The sequence below is a fragment of the Microcaecilia unicolor genome, chromosome 5, assembly GCF_901765095.1.
Source record: "Microcaecilia unicolor chromosome 5, aMicUni1.1, whole genome shotgun sequence".
In the NCBI taxonomy this organism is placed as follows: Eukaryota; Metazoa; Chordata; class Amphibia; order Gymnophiona; family Siphonopidae; genus Microcaecilia; species Microcaecilia unicolor.
Window position 1 is genome coordinate 638,119 of NC_044035.1, and position 23,362 is coordinate 661,480.

Below are 23,362 nucleotides of genomic sequence, written 5' to 3' on the forward strand. Positions count from 1 at the left end.
AAAAAGCTTTTGTTTAAATAAAAATTGAACAACCAGAATCTCCTGTTTCAAAGTTTTGTAACACATATATTGATGAAAAAATACACATGTTGCACTTTAAGTCTGAAAGTCCGTCATTTGTTCATTATAACACTGACAGGTTTCATACTTAGGCATAGTCCTCGCTGCAGTTTGTTTTTCCCTGTCCTTAAACCATTTCAGTTCTATGATGGAAAAGCAGTGCCTCATGCCAACACAGACAAGTTTATAAAAGACAAATGCAGAGATTTCAAAATGATATCCCCCATCCCTCCCCCTATCTCTCCTGCGAAATAACAATGCACAAATTCCTCCTCCCCACATCCTGTGCCAGCTTGAGTGTGTGCATAGCCTGCTTTTACCCTGTTTATAGAAGCACCCCGCCTACTTACTCCTCTCTGTGTTTTGCTATGTACCATGAAGCATTCAGAAAAAAATCAGATAGCCGTTTCTTTCTGAGCAATATTGCAGAACTGTGAAAGGGAAAACAGATAGTGGGTTCTTTACAAACAATGTAGGCTTTTCAGAGGTAATTTAAAACAAAAAAAAAATCAGAGTTGATCAGACTAGCCTGCTGATCCAACTCTTCCCCTCACCTCCCTCAACAAAAAGTCCTGAAGTCCTGCCCCTCCCTGTCCTCCCATCCCAGCACTCCTTCCCCTTTGAGTGTGTGTGCAGTCTGAAGTGCAGCTGATTCGGGAACTCCTGATGGTATGCAGACCACAAAGCAAAAAGATGTAAAAAGTAGAGTTTTGCCCATTTCCCCCTCCTCTTTCTTGAAACAAATAATACAATTTGCACTTTAAACGTCTGCAAGCCCATCACTTGTTTATTATAGCACAGACAAGTTTTATACTGTTTTCTCTTTTTAGTTTTTTTAAATGGTTTTAAAAGAATGTGAGAAGCACTACCATTGTATCTGCTTCAGAATAAAAACTGAATAGCAGCCCCACCCTCTACCCTTTGACAACTCATCAGCTGATTCAGAAACTCCTGATGAGAGCACAAATCAAAAGGATATAAAACTGAGTTTTGCAGACATAATACAACCTGTCAGTGCATTGAAAATTTGAACCCATTTTTTAAATGGCTGTAAAAGCATGGAAGATAAACTAACAACTCAAAAAAAAAGCTGGCATAACGCAAAGCTCATGTATGTAGAGAGATGCAGCTGCTAGCTATCCCTCCACCTTCTCCCCTATTCCTTTAAATGGTCTCCACTGCCGAGGACTTTTTAAAAATAAAATACCCTCTTTTCATGATGCTGCTACCCTAGTCTTGAGGTGTGCATCAAACAATGAAGTCATGAACAAAAAAAAAACGAAGCAGAATTTACTTCAATCTGGAGACAGTAGGGCATTTACTTTTGTTATAGATACTGCACACCTGGTCCACCCTTACTCATGCATTATAGCAGGGCCCTCCAATAGTGGTAAATGTTTCTTTGTTAAACTGTTGGAACACATCAATTGTACATTTACCGTGAAACCCGATCAAATCATGTGGTGTTACAATTGCTGGCAACCTATGTATAAAGAACTGTGAAACCAGTACCCGTTTGTGTGTTTTATGGATTCGCTACCATTTAATACCTGTTTCCAGTCTATGAAGTAAATCTGGTCATCGTTGATGATTTTATGAAGTCTGCTTGTGAAAATGATGAACTCAAAAAAGTCTTTACCAAATACACAAACCACAGAAACTTAAGCATTATCTATATTGTCCAGAACATTTTTTTCCAAGTCAGAACAAGCCACATCCTAAAAAATACCAAATATAAGGTGCTTTTTATGAATCCCAGAGATAAACAACAAATAGCAATTCTCACCAGTATGAAAGCTGTCTGTGCTGTAATGAACGAATGATGGGCTTACAGAGTTAAACTGCGAAATGTATTTTTTGTTTCAGGAAAAAGGAGGGGGAAATGGGCAAAAAAAAATTTTTTTAACATCTTTTTCCTTTGTGGTCTTTGCATACCATCAGGAGTTCCTGAATCAGCTGCACTCCAGACTGCACAAACACTCAAAGGGGAGGGGGTGTTGGGATGAAGAGAAAGGGAGGGGCAGGGCTTCAGCACTCTCCTGTAGTGGGAGGTGAGAGAAAGAGCTGGCTCAGCAGTTTGGTCTGATGAACTCTGAAGTTTTGTTTTAAAATGCCTCTGAAAAGCTTACATTGTTTGGAAAGAAAACTGTTTTTCCTTTCACACCTCTGCAACATTGCTCAGAGACAGCTATTTGATTTTTTCTGAACGCTTCATGGTATATAGCAAAACACAGGGGAAGAGGGGAACAGGGGAAATGCAGGCTAGGCACACACTCCAGCTGGCACAAGATGTGGGGAGGAGGGATTTGTGCATTGCAAGTTCACAGGACAGATAGAGGGAGGGATATCATTGAAATCTCTGCATTTGTCTTTTATAAACTTGTCTGTTTTGCATGAGGCACTGCGTTTCCCTCTCAAAGCTGAAACAGTTTACGGACAGGAAAAAAACAAACTGCCGAAAGGGCTATACCTAAGTATGAAACCTGTCTGTGCTATAATGAATGAATGAGGGGCTTTCAGACTTAGTGCAACATGTGTTTTTTTCATCAATAAATTTGCTACAAAGCTTTGAAAGGGTTTGCAACTACATTCAAAGCAGATTACATAGTATATTCAGGTACTTATTTGTACCTGGGGCAATGGAGGGTTAAGTGACTTGCCCAGAGTCACAAGGAGCTACAGTGGGAATTGAACCCAGTTCCCAAGGATCAAAGTCCGCTGCACTAACCACTAGGCTACTCCTCCACTCCATGTTGCAGGCTGCGTGAATGCAACAAGAGGATCATGGAAAAGATTACCAGAACAAACTCAAAGAAACAAAGAGGGAAATATGGCTAACAAAAGCGCAGGAGGAAGAAAAAAAATGGCCAAAGATGTAAAGAGAGGTGACAAGATCTTTTTCAGATATATTAGGGAAAGGAGAAAAGCTAGGACTGGAAAGACTAAAAGAGATTGAGAATAGCTATGTGGAGAGTGATGAGGATAAAGCAAACATGCTAAACAAATACTTTTCTTTGGTGTTCATGGAAGAAAATCCATGAAAGACCGCGGTCCATTGCCGAGGGTTCATCAGGGAATAGAGTGGATATTATACCGTTCATGGAAGAAAGCTTTATGAAAAACTTGAAAATCTGAAAGTGGACAAATCTATGGGACTGGAGGGGATACAACCCAGGATACTGAGGAAGTTTAGAGAAATCCTTGGAAGACCTCATAAGGATTTATTTAATACATCTTTAGAGACGGGAGAGATTCTGCAAGATTGGAGACGAGCAGCTGTGGTCCCTCTTCACAAAAGCAGGGACAGGGAAGAAGTGGGAAACTACAGGCCAATAATCCTCAAGTCAGTGGTAGGAAAAATAATGGAGTCGCTGCTGAAGGAAAAAGGTATTTGAATTTCTAGAATCCAACAGTTGCAGGATCCAAGGCAAGAAGGCTTTTCCGAAGGAAAATCCTGCCAAATGAATTTGATTGATTTCTTTGACTGGGTGGCCAGTCAGAAGGATGCTAGGTTGCAAAGAGAGCAGAAGAAAGTAGGTGCTGATGCCCCTGTACAAGTTGTTGGTGATGTCCTACTTGGAGTATTGTGTTCAGTTTTGGAGGCCAAATCTTGCTACGGTTGTAAAAGATGAAGCTGTTCAGAGAAAAGTGATGAAAATGGCATGGGGTTTGCATCAATCAAACAAAAAAAAAGAAAAAGGAGGGGGTGAATGCTTCCACAACAATCAAACAAGCACAGAATGGAAATAAAAAATTAAAAAAAAAAGACAACCAGAAGTCCAATATCTTCATGGTTAAAAAATTTTATTCTCCAAGACATATGAGGAAAGTCTTGAGGACCTGAACATGTACACCCAGAAGGAAAAGAGAGACAGGTTGATGTGATACAGTCATTCAAATATTTGAAAGGTATTAAAACCTTTTTCAGACACAGGAAAGTGGTAGAACTAGAAGATATGAGGTTGCAGGGGAACTGACTCAGAAATAGTATCAGGAAGTACTTTTTCATGGAGAGGGTGATAGATACCTGGAATGCTCTCCTGCGGGAGGTGGCAGAGATTTTATTTTTGTTACATTTGTACCCCGCGCTTTTCCCACTCATGGCAGGCTCTATGCGGCGGGCAATGGAGGGTTAAGTGACTTGCCCAGAGTCACAAGGAGCTGCCTGTGCCGGGAATTGAACTCAGTTCCTCAGTTCCCCAGGACCAAAGTCCACCACCCTAACCACTAGGCCACTCCTATATAGCAGGCATGGAACCAAACAAGCTTAGCGGTAATTAGATGGCAACACCAGTAATTGGGAAGCAAAGCCAGTGCTGGGCAGACTTCTACTACTACTACTAATCATTTCTATAATGATACTAGATGTACGCAGCACTGACTTCTACGGTCTCTGCCCCAATAATGGCAAGGACAAATCAAGATCAAGTATATATATCTAGTATCACATCATACCTTATGAGTTTAACTTGTTGGGCAGCCTGGATGGACCATACAGGACTTTATCTGCTGTTATCTATTAAATACATAGGAGTCACTCTTGACCCTCAACTGTCCTTTAACTTACACATTTCTTCAACAGTGTGGGCCTGCTTTTATTCTCTCAGTCTTATTTGATCCCTCTATAGTAGCCTGGATGACTATTCCTGAGCAATCTTGCTCCAGTATCTTCATGTCTCAATTATTGTAGCATGGTCTATCTGGGGGTCTCCCTAAATTCCTCATCAAATGCCTTCAAACAGTTTAGAACACGGCTATTTGTTTGCTTTCTCATGCCCAAAGGTCAGATCAGGTTTCCCCTCTCCTCGCCCACCATCACTGGCTCCCTGACTCCTTTCATATTCAGTTTAAGGTCCTTACTCTGGCTTACAAAGTTCTCCACACTGGGATCCTCTCCTACCTTTGTGCAATTATATCCCCTTACGCATCATCAAGGGCACTGTGATCTGCTTTTGCCTCCTGAGTAACCCTGCCCCCAGTTCACTGCTCTTGTTTAGAATTGACCCATCACTTGGCTTTCTTTGCAGTGGTTTCCTCCCTCTGAATGTCCTCCTGTCCAAACTTTGTTCCGAGCAGTTTTATCCCAGTTTTCGGGTTCTTCTGAAAACTTATCTTTTCTCTCAGGCATTTCCCTCTTTTACTCACGATTGATTCGGCTTGACTGATGGTCCTTTAGCCATTTAAACTATGTTCTCTTTCTACTAGTTAATTTCCCCCCGTGCTATCCCTGTATTTTGCATTTTGTAGTTTCTTTCCGTTCCCTTTTTTATTGTGCCCCACTCTGTTGCCTGAAGGGCGGTAAACCAAGATTCATTAAACTAAACTATGTTCCAATTAAGAGAATAAGATGGATGATTATCATTGCATTAAATCTTATTTTTTTTCCCACTTCCTGAACAGCACACACTAAATAAAAGCATATAATATACCATACAATCTTAAGGCTCTTTATATTAGTCTAATATCTCTACTCTCTTTCAAGTTTTAATTAAAACTACTCACCAATACTAAGATGCAGGCAGCAATTCAGTGGGGGTCGGAGGGGATTACTATCAGGTCTTTTGCATTGAGTGCAACATGTATGATAATCTCCAAGTTAGAAAAAGGCTACATGTGCGTGCTCGATGCAAAGAGCTCCTCGCTCTCTGAGAATAAGTCCAATCTCTTGAGACTAGAGTAGCAGACTTGGAGGAGCTGAGGCAGAGAGCTCTATAGAGGAAACATAGTAAAGAAGTCTCTCCTCCAGCCTGGCAGCACGTGCTGCCTTGGAGGAGGTGGTCATCGAAAAGCACTACCCCGGTGAAGCAGCAAGCAATCCTGTAGTCAGGACCCCCAGAGAATGCAATACCTTCTTGCACTGAAGACGTGTCTCCAGGGGCTTCTGCCCAGGAAGAAAGGGTTAGGACAACCGATTTTGTTGGTAAATCAATCAATAGACATAAAGATAGCTGGACAGCTGATAGACATGAGGATCGCTTGATCACCTGCCTGCATGATGAGAAGATGGCAGACCTCAAGTGTCACCTAAATAAGATTTTAGACAGTGCTAGGGAGGAATCAGCTGTATTGGTGAATGTGGGTACCAACAACATTGGAAAGTGTGGGAGGGAAGTTCTGGAAGCCAAATTCTTCACCCAATGCATAATTAAACTCTGGAATTCATTGCCGGAGAACGTGGTGAAGGCGGTTAGCTTGGCAGAGTTTAAAAAGGGGTTAGACGGTTTCCTAAAGGACAAGTCCATAAACCACTACTAAATGGACTTGGAAAATTACACAATTCCAGGAATAACATGTATAGAATGTTTGTACGTTTGGGAAGCTTGCCAGGTGCCCTTGGTCTGGATTGGCCGCTGTCATGGACAGGATGCTGGGCTCGATGGACCCTTGGTCTTTTCCCAGTGTGGCATTACTTATGTACTTATAAGTAGAAACTTGAAATCCAGATCTTCCAGGGTAGCATTTTCAGAAATGCTCCCCATTCCACATACAGGACCCAAGTGGCAGGCAGAGATCGAATCTAAATACATGGTTGAGACAATAGTGCAGGAATGATGAATCTAGATTTATTTATTTATTTTATTTATTGCATTTGTATCCCCTATTTCCCCACCTCTTTGCAGGCTCAATGTGGCTTACAATATATCATGAATATATCATCTACTATGTTACTATGAATAGTGGAAGTAGATTAGAAAATAGACATTTAGTATTCCAAAAAAGATCTTGGGTAACATAGTAGAAATATGAACAAGCAAATAATATAAAACAGTTCTGAATATCTGTGGAGGGGATTCATGCATTTACATTGGTTGGTCGTTGTTGTATGCCTTATTAAAGAGATGGGTCTTCAAGAATTTACGGTAGTTAGTTCGTAGATCATTTTTAAGTTGCGCGGCAGTGCGTTCCATAACTGTGTACTCAGGTAGGAAAAGTTTGACGCATGTGTTAGTTTGTATTTTAGACCTTTGCAGCTGGGGAAATGAAGATTAAGGAATGTGCGGGATGATCTTTTAGCATTCCTGGGTGGTAGGTCTATCAGGTCTGACATGTAGGCTGGGGCTTCTCCGTAGATGATTTTGTGAACTAGGGAACATATTTTGAACGTGATGCACTCTTTAAGTGGGAGCCAGTGTAGCTTTTCTCTTAGAGGTTTAGCGCTTTCATATTTTGATTTACCGAATATGAGTCTGGCTGCGGTGTTCTGGGCTGTCTGAAGTTTCTTGATTATTTGCTCTTTACAGCCATCGTAGAGTGCGTTGCAGTAGTCTAGATTTCTTAAGAACTGGGAAGCATTTTGGGGAAAGGGGAGCATATTCTGAAAGGATGGGCCTCACCTTAACCGGGATGGAACCAGTCTGCTGGTGCTAACATTTAAAAAGAAGGTAGAGCAGCTTTTAAACGAGAACAGAGGGAAAGCCAGCAGTCACTCAGGAGCACATGGTTTGGAGTGAGGTATCTTTGTGGGTATGTTAAAATGACTGTGCTGTCAGAGGTCAGAAAATGTTAAGTGCTACCCCAGCGCTGCCTGTTTGAGTAGACTACGTGGGAGATGGCTGTACAGGCTTTCACTACACTAACAGAACACACTTTGACAATCTTCAATGCTGATATGTTTATGCTAATCATGTGCTTCTGAAGGCATCACAGAGGATGCCTTCATTTTAGGCCTAAGTGAGTGTTTCAAAGATGGCTGTGCTTTACGTTTGGCAGCCCCTAAGTAGCTTTTCAGTATCTGTTTTTGGAGTGGAGGAATAGCCTGGTGTAGCAGGCTTTGTCCTGATGAACTGCATTCAATTCCCACTGCAGCTCCTTGTGACACTGGGCAAGTCACTTAACCTTCTATTACCCCCAGGTACAAAATAAGTAAGTACCTGTATATAATATGTAAACTGCTTAGACTGTTACCATAGAAAGGCGGTATATCAAGTCCCATCCACTTTCCTCTTCCTGCTCCCTTGTAACTAGGCTTCAGAAGTTGTCATGCTGGTTGAAATATCAGCAGAACGGAATCTAATGGAATGTGCTGCGTCAACTGATCTCTGCACAGAGAAAGCTTTTAAATAATTACATAAGCCCAGTATTCTGTTTCCAACAGTCACCAATCCAGGACACAAGTATCTGGCAAGATCACAAAAGAGTAAAATAGATTTCAAGCTGCTTGGCATAGGAATGAACAGTGGATTTTCCCAAAGTCCACCTTAACGATTTATGGACTTTCTTTCAGGAACCTGTTCAAACCTTTTTTAAAACCCTGCTCCTTTTACCACATTCTCTAGCAACACATTCCAGAGCTTAATTACACATTGAGTGATGAAATATATTCTACAATTTGTTATAAATGTACTACTTAGAAGCTTCATTGAATGCTCCTTAGTCCTTGTACTTTTGGAAAGAGTAAAACAAGCAATTAATGTCTGTTCCACTCCACTCATGATTTTATAGACTTCCATCATATCTCCTCTTAGCAATTTCTTCTTCAAGCCGAAGAGCCCTAACTTCTTTAGCCTTTCCTTACAGGGGAGTCAATCCATACCTTTTATCATATTAATCTGTAGTTTGTACCCCTTTCTAATTTTGTTACATCATTTTTTAGATGTGGTGAACATAATTGTGCACATAAAAACACAAGCGTTGCCATACTGGGACAGACCGAAGGTCCATCAAGCCCAGTATCCTGTCTCCAACAGTGGCCAATGCAGGTCACAAGTACCTGGCAAGAACCCAATACAATACATTATATGCTGCTTATCTTAGAAATAAGAAGTGGATTTTGCCAAATTCATCTTAATAATGGCTTGTGGACTTTTCTTTTAGGAAGATATCCAAACCTTTTTTAAACTCCGATAAGCTAACTGCTTTTACCACATTCTCTGGCAACAAACTCCACATTAAGAAATATTTTCTCCAATTTGTTTCAAATTTACTACTTTGTAGCTTCATTGCATGTCCTGTAGTCCTAGTATTTTTGGAAAGCGTAAACAAGCGATTCACGTCTACCTGTTCCACTCATTATTTTATAGACCTCTATCATATCTCCCCTCAGGCGTCTTTTCTCCAGGCTGAAGAGCCCTAGCTGCTTTAGCCTTTCTTCATAGGGAAGTTGTCCCATCCCCTTTATCATTTTCGTCACTCTTCTCTGTACCTTTTCTAATTCAACTATGTCTTTTTTGAGATGTGGTGACCAGAACTGAATGGAATATTCAAGGAGCGGTCGCATCATGGAGCAATACAAAGGCATTATAACATCCTAATAATACCTAACATTCTATTTGCTGTTTTAGCTGCCGTGCCACAAACTAAGCAAAGGGTTTCAAAATATCGTCAACGATGACATTTAGGTCTTTTTCCTGGTCGGTGACTCCTAATCTAGAACCTTGCATTACGCAGCTATAGTTCAGGTTCCTCTTTCCCACATGCATCACTTTGCAGTTGCTCACATTAAACGTCATCTGCCATTTGGATGTCCAGTCTCCCAAGGTCTGTAAAAATATATTAGAAGGTTAAACTCCTTATATAATGAGTTTAACCTTATATATATATTCTTACAGACCTTGGGAAAATGGACATCCTAATGGCACATGATGTTTAATGTGAGCAAGTGCAAAGTGATGCATGTGGGAAAAAGGAACCTGAACTATAGCTGCTTAATGCAAGGTTCTAGATTAGATGCTAAGTGTGTGTTTGGCACAAGACATATGTAAGTTCTCATAATAATCTTCAGGATATATATGATTAGCCAACACTATATGGATAAGTAATAATACAACTGATCACACCACTAATATCCTGAAGATTATTATGAGAACTTACATATGTCTTGTGCCAAACACACACTTAGCAGCTAATAATTCACTGACCACCAATCCTGAAATAAACCAATCTGTCACAGATAAACCGTGAACTAACTAGTCCCTGACCACAGGTAGTATATCCTGTTACCTCACCTTGTCGTCCATATTGCAGACTTCCAATGGTAAAGAATCTTATTTCTCCTCCGAGACTCAAGCTGAAGCCCCAGCGAGTCTCTCAGTCCAGGAATAAAGTCCAAGGTCTGTATTCTGGATAAGATAGCACAGTCTTTCGGGTGAAGCCGTGTATTGTGGTTGAGTTAACCCTTGTCCGTTTGTTACAAGGTATGCAGTTCACTAGTGTTTAGGAAATCAGTCTCTTGCTCTCTCTCTCCGAGCCATCTATTGTCCAACAAGTCTTCTGGTCTTCTCACTTCTCTTCTCCTACTTCAGTCCAACACTGGCATCTTTCTGGGTTAGATGATCCCTATGAACCAATCACAAATGGTGTAATAATGTCCAGCCAAATTCATGGTCATGAAGAGAGGCTTTGTATTTAGCAAAGAAACTCTTATCAGACAGTAGCAAACTTCCCTCTTCATTCTCATTAAAAACTTGGAGCCATGGTCTCTGAAAGGCGTGCTCCTTAGCTCTTCCCAGGAGATAACTGGAGGCTAGTTTGCAGTAAACAATATCTCTTGGATTATGTCATCTTGGCATGCCCAGCAATAATTTTCCTTTTGTGAAAAGTTGGTTTCTGATGGTTACAGATGTATTCAGGACACAGGCTGTAGAATCCATACTGTTATTAAGAGAATGGTTCAGGTTTCTTTAGGCCCCAGACCAGCAAAGGTGAGATAGCAGGTAAATACTCCTACAGGTCCTCTTGTAATTTTTCACAATCCTCTCGCGATTTAACAACTTTGAATAACTTTGTGTCATCAGCAAATTTAATTACCTCACTAGTTACTCCCATCTCTAGATTATTTATAAATATGTTAAAAAGCAGCGGTCCCAGCACAGACCCCTGGGGAAATCCAATATCTACCCTTTTCCATTGAGAATACTGACCATTTAACCCTACTGTCTGCTTTCTATCCTTTAACCAGTTTTTAATCCACAATAGGACACTACTGGACACTACCTCCTGTCCCATGACTCTCCAATTTCCTCTGAAGTCTTTCATGAGGTACTTCGTCAAATGCCTTTTGAAAATCCAGATACAAAATATTGACTGGCTCACCTTTATCCACATGTTCAGTTACCCCTTCAGAGAAATGTAATAGATTGGTGAGAAAAGATTTCCCTTCACTAAATCCATGTTGGGTTTGTCTCATTAATCCATGCTTTTGAATATGCTCTGTAATTTTGTTCTTTATAATAGTCTCTACCATTTTGCCTTGCACCAATGTCAGGCTTACCATTCTATAATTTCCCAGATCACATCTGGAACAGTTTTAAAAATTGGCATTACGTTGGCCACCCTCCAATCTTCTGGCACCATGCTCGATTTCAAAGATAAATTACATATTACTAACAATAGTTCTGCATGTTCATTTTTCAGTTCTATCACTACTCGGGGATGAATACCATCCGGTCCAGGTGATTTGCTACTCTTCAATTTGTCAATAACCCATGACACAGTTAACTTCCGTAAACTACTGAAAACCTATTTATTTAAGAAAGAATACAATAACAACTCATCCTAAATGCCAACTAACAAAACGTACCTATTGTAAGGAATATGCCGAAAGGAAGAGGGACCCCAGCTACCCACCGGAGAAAAGAGAGCCGGAGGGTAGGAGGGAAGACCCTAGGGATGCTCAGGTTATGCCCAAAAGGGACATAAAGCTGGGAAACTACAACTCCCAGAAGGCCACAGGAGAGCTCCGGGGGAGGAGAAGTAGGGTGCAGAACCAAGGAGCTCCAGAAGAGGGCCCCCAGGGAAAAGGAAAAGCTGATTCTCCCACCTGGTGGAGGAGGTGGTGGAACCGGTGGCAGGAGAAGGAAAAGCAGCCTAGCAGAGTTAATGAAGAAAAGTGTAATCAGCTGGAAAAGGGGTGGGGGGAGGAGAAAATGGACTGGGCTACTGAAGGAGAGGAGGAGAAGGAACCAGAGGGGATGGAGCAAGAGGAGGCTGAGCTGGTCTTAGACGAACCCATGGAGCTCTTGGCTATGGCTCAGCCAGCACTGGAGGTATAGGGGAGAGGCCTGGGTCAATGCGGGAGGAGGTCAGGAGAATAGAGACTGACCCAGAGGGTGGGACCCAAGGCTTTGAGCCCGCGCAAAGCCTAGCTCTATTGAACTGTGCTGAGAGAAGCCAGGCTGTAATTGGACTGGGTTAGAAACAGCCTGACTTTATTGAGCTGTGCTGAGAGAAGCCTGGCTGTACTTGGACTGTGTTTGAAACAGCCTAGCTCCATTGAACTGTGCTGAGAGAACCCTGGCTGTAATTGGACTGGGTTAGAAACAGCCTGACTTTATTGAGCTGTGCTGAGAGAAGCCTGGCTGTACTTGGACTGTGTTTGAAACAGCCTAGCTCCATTGAACTGTGCTGAGAGAACCCTGGCTGTAATTGGACTGGGTTAGAAACAGCCTGACTTTATTGAGCTGTGCTGAGAGAAGCCTGGCTGTACTTGGACTGTGTTTGAAACAGCCTAGCTCCATTGAACTGTGCTGAGAGAACCCTGGCTGTAATTGGACTGGGTTAGAAACAGCCTGACTTTATTGAGCTGTGCTGAGAGAAGCCTGGCTGTACTTGGACTGTGTTAGAAACAGCCTGACTTTATGGAGCTGTGCTGAGAGAAGCCCGGCTGTACTTGGACTGTGTTTGAAATAGCCTAGCTCCATTGAACTGTGCTGAGAGAAGCCTGGCTGTAATTGGACTGTGTTGGAAACAGCCTGACTTTATTGAGCTGTGCTGAGAGAAGCCTAGCTGTACTTGGACTGTGTTTGAAACAGCCTAGCTCCATTGAACTGTGCTGAGAGAAGCCTGGCTGTAATTGGACTGTGTTAGAAACAGCCCGACTTTATTGAGCTGTGCTGAGAGAAGCCTGGCTGTAATTGGACTGTGTTAGAAACAGCCCGACTTTATTGAGCTGTGCTGAGAGAACCCTGGCTGTAATTGGACTGGGTTTAAAACAGCCGAGGAGCTGGTGAAGAAAAGGGGGCTGGGTTGTAAATCCCAAAAACAGGCCCAAGAAAGAAGAAGAAACACATAAAGAGGAAAACAGAGAGCTCGGTGCTGGTGGTGAGGAGGCTTCACGGACTTAGCCAGTAGGAGCCTTGTTTACACTATACAAAAATGTATTCTTTATGTCTTAATTGTTTATGCTAAATTATCCTGATTAATAGCTTCATATTCCTAATTGATCAAGTTAATCTGTCAGGAATGAAGTTTAACCTAATACCTTTCAGTTCTTATCATAAGACGAACTTTCTTTCCTGTAACCTAATCCACTATCCAGCTTATTTTCGAAAGAGAAAGACACTCATATTTCGACCCAAATTGGGAGATGGGCGTCTTTCTCCCGTGTGTGACCAAATCAGTATAATCGAAAGCCGATTTTGGTGGTCTTCAACTGCACTCCGTCGCAGGGATGAACAACGTTGGCGGGGGCGTGTCTGAGGCGTGGCGAAGGCGGGACTGGGGCATGGTTATCGGGCGAGGAGAGATGGGTGTCTTTAGCTGATAATCGAAACAAGAAGGGCGTTTTGGACGAGAATTTGGTCCGCTTTATTTGGACCCTTTTTTTTCTGGTCCAAGTCCCAAAAAAGTGCCCCAACTGACCAGATGACCACCGGAGGGAACCGGGGATCACCTCCCCTGACTCTCCCCAGTGGTCACTAACCCCCTCCCACCAAAAAAACCCCACTTTAAAAACTTTTTTTTCCAGCCTCTATGTCAGCCTCAAATACCGTACCCACCTCCATGACAGCAGAATGTGTTCTATCCTCTGACAGCCTTTCCCTGGTTCTGATGTGGCTCTTGGGTGAGTGTGACACCTTTTCTGTTATGCGCACTGCAAAGTCACATCAGCAATGCATTGTGGTGGGTGTAGGGTATTGGGCTCCGTGATTCCAGTAGCTTGTGTTAAAATGCTCACGATGTTGATAGTTGGTAGGCTCTACTCCCATGGTGCTTTTCCCCCTGCTTACTGGGTCAGAGTGTGCCCTGTTTTGTTTCCGGTAGTCCACGAGGTTAGTGGCCATTTTTGTAACACAGTTTTAGATCCCTTTCATGTGTTTGCCACGTTACAGAACTTAGTTCTTCCCTTGAATGTTGCTGAAAGAGAGCATTGTACAGCATTCTGCCAGCTCTGACCTACTGCTAATCTCAGTACCAGGAAGACTCTTTGCCAGTGGGGCACAACCTCTGATCTGCAGTTAACTGTGAGTAAACGTGCTTATTCAAATAAAGGACTTTTTCAAAGAGATTAGTCTTCAGGTGTCAACTGGTGTGCCAAGGTTATACAGCAACAAGTCCTAGAGGCCTGCGTGTATGCAGGTCCCTGGAGCAATTTTAGTGGGTACCGCAGTGCACTTAAGGCAGGCGGGACCCAGGCCCATCCCCCCCACACCTGTAACACTTGTGCTGGTAAATGGGAGGCCTCCAAAACCCACTGTACCCACATGTAGGTGCCCCATTCACCCCTAAGAGCTATGGTAGTGTTGTACAATGCCCAGCTCACAAACGACTAAATCCATGGCATTTTGGTCCGTACAAACCGTATTTTCGAAACGAAAGATGGACGCCCATTTTTTTCGAAAATACGGTCTGTCCCACCCCTTCACGTACCCATTCTCGGACATAGACGCCCATGGAGATGGGCGTTCGCGTTCGATTATGCCCCTCCACGTCTCCTCTTCCTCAACTATGTATTTCTCCTCTCCGGAACTGGTAATCACCACTAACGGAACTGTGTAAGTCACATTGAGCCTGCAAATAGGTGGGAAAATGTGGGATACAAATGTTATAAATAAATAAAATAAAGATTTCATTCAGTTTCTCTAACTCGCCAGCTTTGAATATCCTTTCTGGCAATGGCATCTCTCCAAAATCTTCCTTGGTGAAGCCCGAAGCATTCAATTAATCTCTCTGCTATGGCTTTGTGCTCCCCGAGTGCCCCTTTTACCCCTCGGTCATCTAGCGGTCCAACTGATTCTTTTGCCGGCTTCTTGCTTTTAATAAACCTAAAAACCTTTTACTATGTGTTTTTGCCTCCAGTGCAATCTTTTTTTCAAAGTCCAGTTGTGTTTATATTATTACTTTGTATATTCTCCTGATTTGAGTTATTCAAGGACGCACTTGTAATGACTCCTGAGGCAGGTATCTAGCTGAAACATGGGCCGTATCAGGTCCATTCATCAAATTTTCTTCCTCTTATCCAAGGCTCTGCCCTCGTTTCCATCTGGGCTCAGTAACTTATGTGAGGCAGGATAAACAACTGAGCCAGCAATCTGAAATGATCCTCAGAAAAGAAGATCTAATAACGCAAAGATATCTCAAATTGAAAGTTACAATATCAGATAATCTTTTCATCTTAACACTGAAAAAATACTGTGTCTTATACTTACATTACAATACAACACAAACAAATTTTCCCCTTCCTGTTTCAGACATTTTGAAAATTCTTGGAGCAACCATTGATCGTAATCTCACACTTGAATGCCATGTTAAGAATACAACTAAGAAAATATTTCAATCAATGTGGAAACTCAGAAGACTAAAACCTTTCTTCCCAAGAGGCATTTTTCACAACCTGATACAATCAATGGTGTTGAGTCACCTAGATTATTGCAATGCGCTGTATATTGGTTGTAAAGAACATATCATCAAGAAACTTCAAACAGCCCAGAATACAGCAGCTAGACTCATTTTTGGAAAGTCAAAATACGAAAAGTGCAAAACCCCTAAGAGAGAAGCTCCATTGGCTCCCAGTTAAGAAACGTTCTGTGTTCAAAGTTTGTACATTGGTCCATAAACTCATTCATGGAAATGCTCCGGCATACATCAGACCTTATTGATTTACCTCCCAGGAATGCTAAAAAATCAGCACTTACATTTTTGGGACTCCAATTCCCTAGTTGTAAAGGTTTAAAATACAAACTAGTTCATGCATCCTGCTTTTCTTACATTGGCACGCAACTGTGGAATACACTACCACTTAATGTAAAAAATATTCATGACCTTATCAACTTCCGAAAATCACTAAAGACCTACCTTTTTAACAAGACTTACCATAATAATCAATAACAGGAACTCCAACACATCATTACTTACTAGAGAATCTGTTTTTTGATTTATCGAATTGTTTAATCAGTTTGTTTTCTGATTTATTGAATTGATTTTATCCATTATGTTACACTTGTTCTTTATGTAACCAATGGTTTTATCTACTCTTGATGATTGTTAGGATGTATTATTGTAAGCCACATTGAGTCTGCAAATAGGTGGGAAAATGTAGGATACAAATGCAACAAATAAATAAATAAATAAATCTGTGGCTCCACAGTTAGAACAGAGTCTAAAATAATCCCTAGAACCCTATACCTGGAAAAATTATTCCTGAATAAAGAGAGAAATCTGTAGTTACTACATCCAGAACATTACTGAACCAGAGATTTTAGGTTTTTGTATGTTCAGCTTTAAATAATTCTTTATGGCCCATTGTTTGATAGTATTTATACAAATCATTTACTAGACTGTATTTTTCAAGAACCTAAATAAATATATCATCTGCATAAGAGTACAGCTGACAACCTGATACCTTAAACAAGGTACATTTTCATAAATTATAAACAGTTATAAATGAAAAATGTACGCGTTTCAGATGTTCTCTGAAAACACTGCTTTTCAACATAACGATACATTATTCTTCCTGTTTCTCTGACAGTTATGAGTTTGCTTTGTCTTAGCTGGTGTCTGTATAATTTAGTTTTCATTGTTATATTGAATTTTTTGTATTTGCTTTAAATTTATATATAGAAATATAGAAAATGACAGCACATGAAAACCTTGTGGCCTATCCAGTCTGCCCAATACTAGCTACTTATCTCTACCTTCCTCTCCCTTAGATCTTCTGTGCTTCTCCCATGTTATCTTGATTTCATATCTTATGTTTGTATTTTTTTTTTTTACTTTTGTAATACGCTTTGAATGATGATCAGTTCAGGAAAGTATAAGAACTGGAATTAAATTAAATCAAACCCAGATAAACATCTCTAGCCTACCGAGAAAGAATGAATGTGACCATCTTCCTGCACAGACTACTCTTCTGCAAGAACAGATCTACATTCCCTCCTAAAGAAACAAAATTGTCCACATGCATAAACAAACCTCTACCCCATGCAAGAGAGATCCTCCTCCTGCATAGAAAGAGCCAAGAAAATTCTCCTCCTCCTCCTGATGCGACCAAGTAAGTCACTTAAGCAAGTTTTTACATTTAAAACCCACCTGGGAAGGTAAACAACTAACTACTATACTCAAACTGTGCTCAGGTTTGCATAGGCTTGGGGAGAGCCCAGCTGTGACCTTCCCTGTCTGCCTCCTCCTCCTCCAAATGTAGCCCCGACTCGAGTCCCGCTAAATTCTGTTGAGCGGCGACAGGAACAAGCACCGCAATGAACCGCTGCCGCCACTTCTCTCCACAGCCAGCATAAGAACAAAAAGAAGCGCGGGGCTGCAGCAGCCTTCAGGCATGCGCTGTCGGCTCTGCCGTCCTCTGTCCCCGCTGACGTCAATTTCCCATTCTGCTGTAGAGAGGCCCAGAGAGAGAGAGAGAGAGGGAGTTAAAGAGCAGGGGAGAGCCAGAGAGAGAGATGGGGAGAGAAAGAGGGGACATGGAAAAGAGCAGGGGAGAGCCAGAGAGAAGATGCTGGATGGAAGAGGGGTACAGAGAGAGAGAGGAATGGAAAGATGGGGAGAGAAAGAGGGGACATGGGCAGGAGAGAGAAGCTGCTGGGGAGAAACTGGGGGAGACCCTAGCTGTCAGATGGAGAAATTCTGAATGAAAGGAGGGAGAAAGAGGAAAAATGCTGGAAGGAGGGGGCAGAAAGAGGGAAGACGGTGGATGGAAGGGTAGAGAGAGAAAGAGGAAAGACATTGGAAGAGAGAGAGAACTGTCTAGAAGGAAGGGGAGATAGAGGGAGACAATGGACGGAAGGAGAGGGAGACAATGGACGGAAGGATTAGGAGAGGGTAATGGGTGGAAGGATAGAGAGAGAAAGAGGGACGATACTGGATGGAAGGGTAGGAGAGAAAGAGGGAAGGTGCTGGACATGGATAGATGGAGGGGAGGGAAGACAGGAAGGAGATGAGAAATGTCGGACAGGGATGGAGGGGAAGGAAAGACAAAGGAAGGAGATGCACACGGATGGAGGGGAAGGGAGAGAGGAGAAATGCTGGACATGGATGGAGGGGAGGGAAGTAGATGCACATGGATGGAGGGGACTGAGGAGAAATGCTGGATATGGATGGAGGAAAAACTGCTGAATTTAAGAGCTGTATCGGAACACTGAAGGATAGGGACAGGGCTACAGATGGCAGACAGGATGCATAAGGACACAGGAGGATGGTGGACACGGTGAGAGAAAAAATATCAAATAGAAAGAAGACACTGCATAAAACAGAAGACACTGGGACCAAAGCGAATAGGAAAACTAAAAGCTCTGACAACAAAGGTAGAAAAAAGTATTTTATTCAGAATATACCAGCTTTTGGAAATGTGCATCTGTGATATTTTGCATTTAAGTTTTAATTTTTCTAGTACTGCTGATTGCTGAGTCTGACTTCTTAAGGTAACTTTCCAGTTCAGTATTTTGCCTTCATATGAGATGTGTATGAAACTGGCTGAGATCCACAATGGGTCAAGAAAGACTGACAACTTTATGTTTACTGAACATTGAAAGTGATCTTGTTGGAGATATTAACCCTGAGCAGATCATTGACACCTATGATGTGAAGTCTAGTTGCCGGATGTTACTTCACTAATGTGACCATTTCATTTTGGGATTTTCCATGGATGGAAATAGGAGTGTTTAATAATTGATAACATTTTTTAATAGTCTGCTTTGGTTAATATATGCTTTGAGCAACCGCTTTTTTTTCTTTGACATATTATACATATCTAATATCTAAATTTAATATAAGGTATTAATTGTGACTATTTTACTTTTACTGATTTTTTTTTCTGTGTGTTGTCAGACAATTATGGATGTAAGCCCCACCCCTGGCACCACCCCTAACCCCACCCCCTTTAGCCTCCCCAAACAGTTGGGCCACTGACCGCCTACGACCAAAACCGAGCTTCTCATTTTCCCCCCCAAACCCACCTACCCGCTCCCCCCGTTTTCTATTTCTGTTGATGGCTCTCTCATTCTCCCTGTCTCCTCAGCTCGAAACCTTGGGGGTCATCTTTGACTCTTCTCTCTCCTTCTCTGCTCATATCCAGCAGATTGCCAAGACCTGTCATTTCTTTCTTTACAACATCTGTAAAATCCGCCCCTTTCTTTCCGAGCACTCTACCAAAACCCTCATCCACACCCTTGTCACCTCTCGTTTAGACTACTGCAATCTGCTTCTTGCTGGCCTCCCACTTAGTCACCTCTCCCCTCTCCAGTCGGTTCAAAACTCTGCTGCCCGTCTCATCTTCCGCCAGGGTCGCTTTACTCATACTACCCCTCTCCTCAAGTCACTTCACTGGCTCCCTATCCGTTTTCGCATCTTGTTCAAACTTCTTCTACTAACCTATAAATGTACTCACTCTGCTGCTCCCCAGTATCTCTCCACACTCGTCCTTCCCTACACCCCTTCCCGTGCACTCCGCTCCATGGATAAATCCTTCTTATCTGTTCCCTTCTCCACTACTGCCAACTCCAGACTTCGCGCCTTCTGTCTCGCTGCACCCTACGCCTGGAATAAACTTCCTGAGCCCCTACGTCTTGCCCCATCCTTGGCCACCTTTAAATCTAGACTGATAGCCCACCTCTTTAACATTGCTTTTGACTCATAACCACTCGCCTCCACCTACCCTCCTCTCTTCCTTCCCGTTCACATTGATTTGATTTGCTTACTTTATTTATTTTTTGTCTATTAGATTGTAAGCTCTTTGAGCAGGGACTGTCTTTCTTCTATGTTTGTGCAGCGCTGCGCACGCCTTGTAGCGCTATAGAAATGCTAAATAGTAGTAGTAGTAGTAGTAGTAGTAGTAGTACTATGCAGGTTTGGAAATGCAAGCATGAACCTGAGGTATCGGTTTACATTTTCCAACTCAAGGACAGAAATAAAAGATGTTGTGTTACTTTATAAAACAATTTATTTTTATCTTTACAAGGTTTTGAGAAAACAGAGAAAAACACCTATGGCATTCACAACAGAATAGCCACACAATTCTGATTTTTCAGACATTTTAGATCATAGAATTGTGACTTACCTAAAAAGTTTCAAACATGGTTCATGATTATGGATTTCTGCAAATAAGAAAAAGTATGTGACACTGTATGTTTATTATATACCCAAACTTTCCCACTTTACTCCCAACCTCCCTGGCATGTTTATGGACCCTTTCACTATCAATGGCCAAGGAGTATAGAGGGTGACCAAAACCAAATCTGTGGCTGAAATTCACTGCTCGGTTTCAGCTGAATCCAAAACTGGCCGCTAGGGCCCAGTTCAGCCCCCACACAGAATGAGCCCTCACTCGCTCCCTCTCCCCCCCCCCCTGTAGAGAATGAGCCCCCAACGCCCTTTCCCTCTCCCCCCAAACAGAATGAGACCCTCGTAATCTCCAGTTGCTCCTGCCCATGTCCTCTCCGATCTCTAGCGACAGTCATTCTGAGACTGGAGCTAGCACAGACAGCCATTTTGAGATTGGAGCCAGCAGAGACTTGAGGAATCCCCAGTCACCTGACCCCACTCAGAGCATCCCATGATGCACTGCATGGGTCCAGACACCACCATATTTGAAGACAGTGGCGTCGCAGGCAGCAGCCAGTGAGCATCGCTCCTGCCTCATTTAAGGGATAGGGTCTGGGGGGGCCGCATTAGTTGGTTTTAAGGTTTTGACTGTTTGGGTGATTTGAGGGGGGGGAGACAGAATAAAAACTATTATTAAAAAAAAGTCTTCTTAATGGCTAGGAAGTGTATCTTCATGAATTGGCAAAATATGTCGTTCCCCCCCCCACCAATTCACACAGTGGAGAAAACTTCTGTTTGACCTGATGGGCTTTACTTTCCAAACATAATGTTTTTCCATAACCAATAGTTGGAGAGCTTTTAGGAGGACCAGGTCTCCTATTTGGGATTCCCCATACTGAACTATTAGGTATCTCTGTTAGTGAAGGTGGAATGACCTCGAGACTGTGTATAGAGATAAGGGCCTGGTTTGGGGGGGGGGGGGGGGTTCTCTTGTTAATATCTTTATGGATAGACTGGCAGTGGGAAGGTATAAAGACCCCTACTTACCAAGCCTATTGGAAAAGGGGGGGGGGAAGGGACAAAATAAGAGTTCATGAAAAGGATGTAATGTTAAATAAAAAAATAATTAAAATAAATGTTAACAAATAGCAATTCCTGCACTCTCATACAGTTTTGGAATGGGCCTCTTAAAGATCTTGAAAAGCTGGATATATGAACGAGAAAACTCTTCTATGCCCACAAGGACATTTATAAGAATCAGTGTATGCCAAGGCTGTACATTCCCTGAGTCAAAAGGAGAAATGAGTCTCACAGTAGCTCAGAAGGTACAATCAAGTTCTAGCATATATCTCCAAGCTTACTTAATAGTATCATCAGATCAAAATATGCCAGAATCCATTTCCATCACTAAATATGGACAACAGTTCTAATGTGAAGGAATGAGAGAGACTCCATTGGTACCAAAAGGGCAGGAAACAACAGAATTTGCTATGGAATAGAAAGGAATTGGATCAGGAAGAGAGGAACAACAGGAGGCAAATGTATAAGTACATCAGGAAATACAAAGGGTTACTCCAAGGACCATTTGTTGAAGAAAACTGGACACCCAAATGGTTAAGGAGAGGCGAATTGAAACCGGAGAATGAGCAATTGAAAGTTGCAGCCCAGAACAGTGGATTACAGATGAGATGGTGGTTTACAGTATGTATAGAAAAAATGGTGCAACAGACATCTGCAGATTATGTTAAGAGCTGAGTCTTGTAGCTGCCTGTGAAGTTCTAATCCAAAAACAAAAACTTATCAAAGAATACGTAATAAGGGGGAGTGTACAGTACAACAGTCGACAAACTCACCCAACTATACAAGGACTGATCAAATTGCGAGTGGACTTTCAGAATATTTGTGTTCTGTCCCTATATTCATGGAGGCAGAGTATATTGTGATGTATATGCAGTGTATTTGTAGTCAATTACATTGTCTGTGTAATAGATAACACTGCGTATTAGGGCTGCTTTTCCTACAGACTGTAGTATCCAGTGACTCTATCGTGCCTAGGGCAGGGCAGTGGGGGTGGTCCACCCCGGGTGCCAGCAGCAAGGGGATAGGCAGAGCAGGAGAGCTCCGTCGGCTCTGCCCGACCCCTGCTCCAGAATAGGAAGTTGACTTCTGAGGGGGCAGAGAACTGACAGAGCTGATAGCACACGCTTGCTCTACACACCCCCTTGCTTGGAGGAGGGGGGTATACGCTGCTGGGGGGTGCGCTCTGCCCTGCCCCAGGTGTCATAAGTTAGGTACACCGCTGTCCTGTGACTGACTCCTTTGTGAGCTTTCCCTATTAGCTCTGAGCTAGGGCCAGCCTTCTCTCTCTGCCCTTGCCGGCTGTGTGTAACAGCCCGGTCTTTCAGGCACGCATTTGGGATCAGCAGCAGTTCTAGGGGCTGATCCCTCCTTAATTTACTGTAATTCCATCAAGATTTTTCACCATTTCCACAAGTCATTCCAATTTATTTTTAATGAGTTTCTCTCCCTTATTCTCCTTGGAGTGTTACAGCTTTTCCTCTCAGCTGGGCTGAGTTCTAGCCATCTTCTTGCATCTGGAGTGGCTAGATGCAGACTCTGTGCAGAGGGCAACAATTATCTTCTAAGCAAATGAACTTAAGTTGGATTTTCTTTGGTTTTTATGAGTGCTACAATAAAGAAGAATTGTTTAAAAATTGAGAGTCTAATGATTAAGGTTCTACCTGAGGATGATTTAAGCTGGCTGTTGAAGCTACTCTATACTTTGCCTAGAACAATACAATTTGAATCCCACTGACATTCCTTGTAGCCTTGGATAAGTCACTTAACCCTCCATTGCCTCAGATACTTAGATTGTAAGTCTTTTGGGGACCGGGAAATACCTACTGTACCTGAATGTAACTCGCCTTACCTACCGCTGGAAGAGAATGAGGTAAATACTTTAAAAACAAAGAAAAAGAAAACCCAAATTAAAAAAAAACAAACCTCCATTTGCCCTAACTAATTTAGTGTTCTCTCTCACCCCCACCCTCAACTTATCCAAAGCACATCCTTCAACATATAGGCAACTAACCCAATT

General features: G+C 42.3%; 1 protein-coding gene across 1 annotated transcript in view; it reads right to left on the reverse strand.

The window, feature by feature from the left end:
- The window catches only part of ABRAXAS2 (abraxas 2, BRISC complex subunit), a 141,308-nt gene that overhangs the window by 75,926 nt on the left and 42,020 nt on the right, over positions 1-23,362 (reverse strand). Inside the window, 1 exon segment of the mRNA XM_030202556.1 lies at positions 20,282-20,318. Within this exon segment, the coding sequence (XP_030058416.1) occupies positions 20,282-20,318 (37 nt within the window).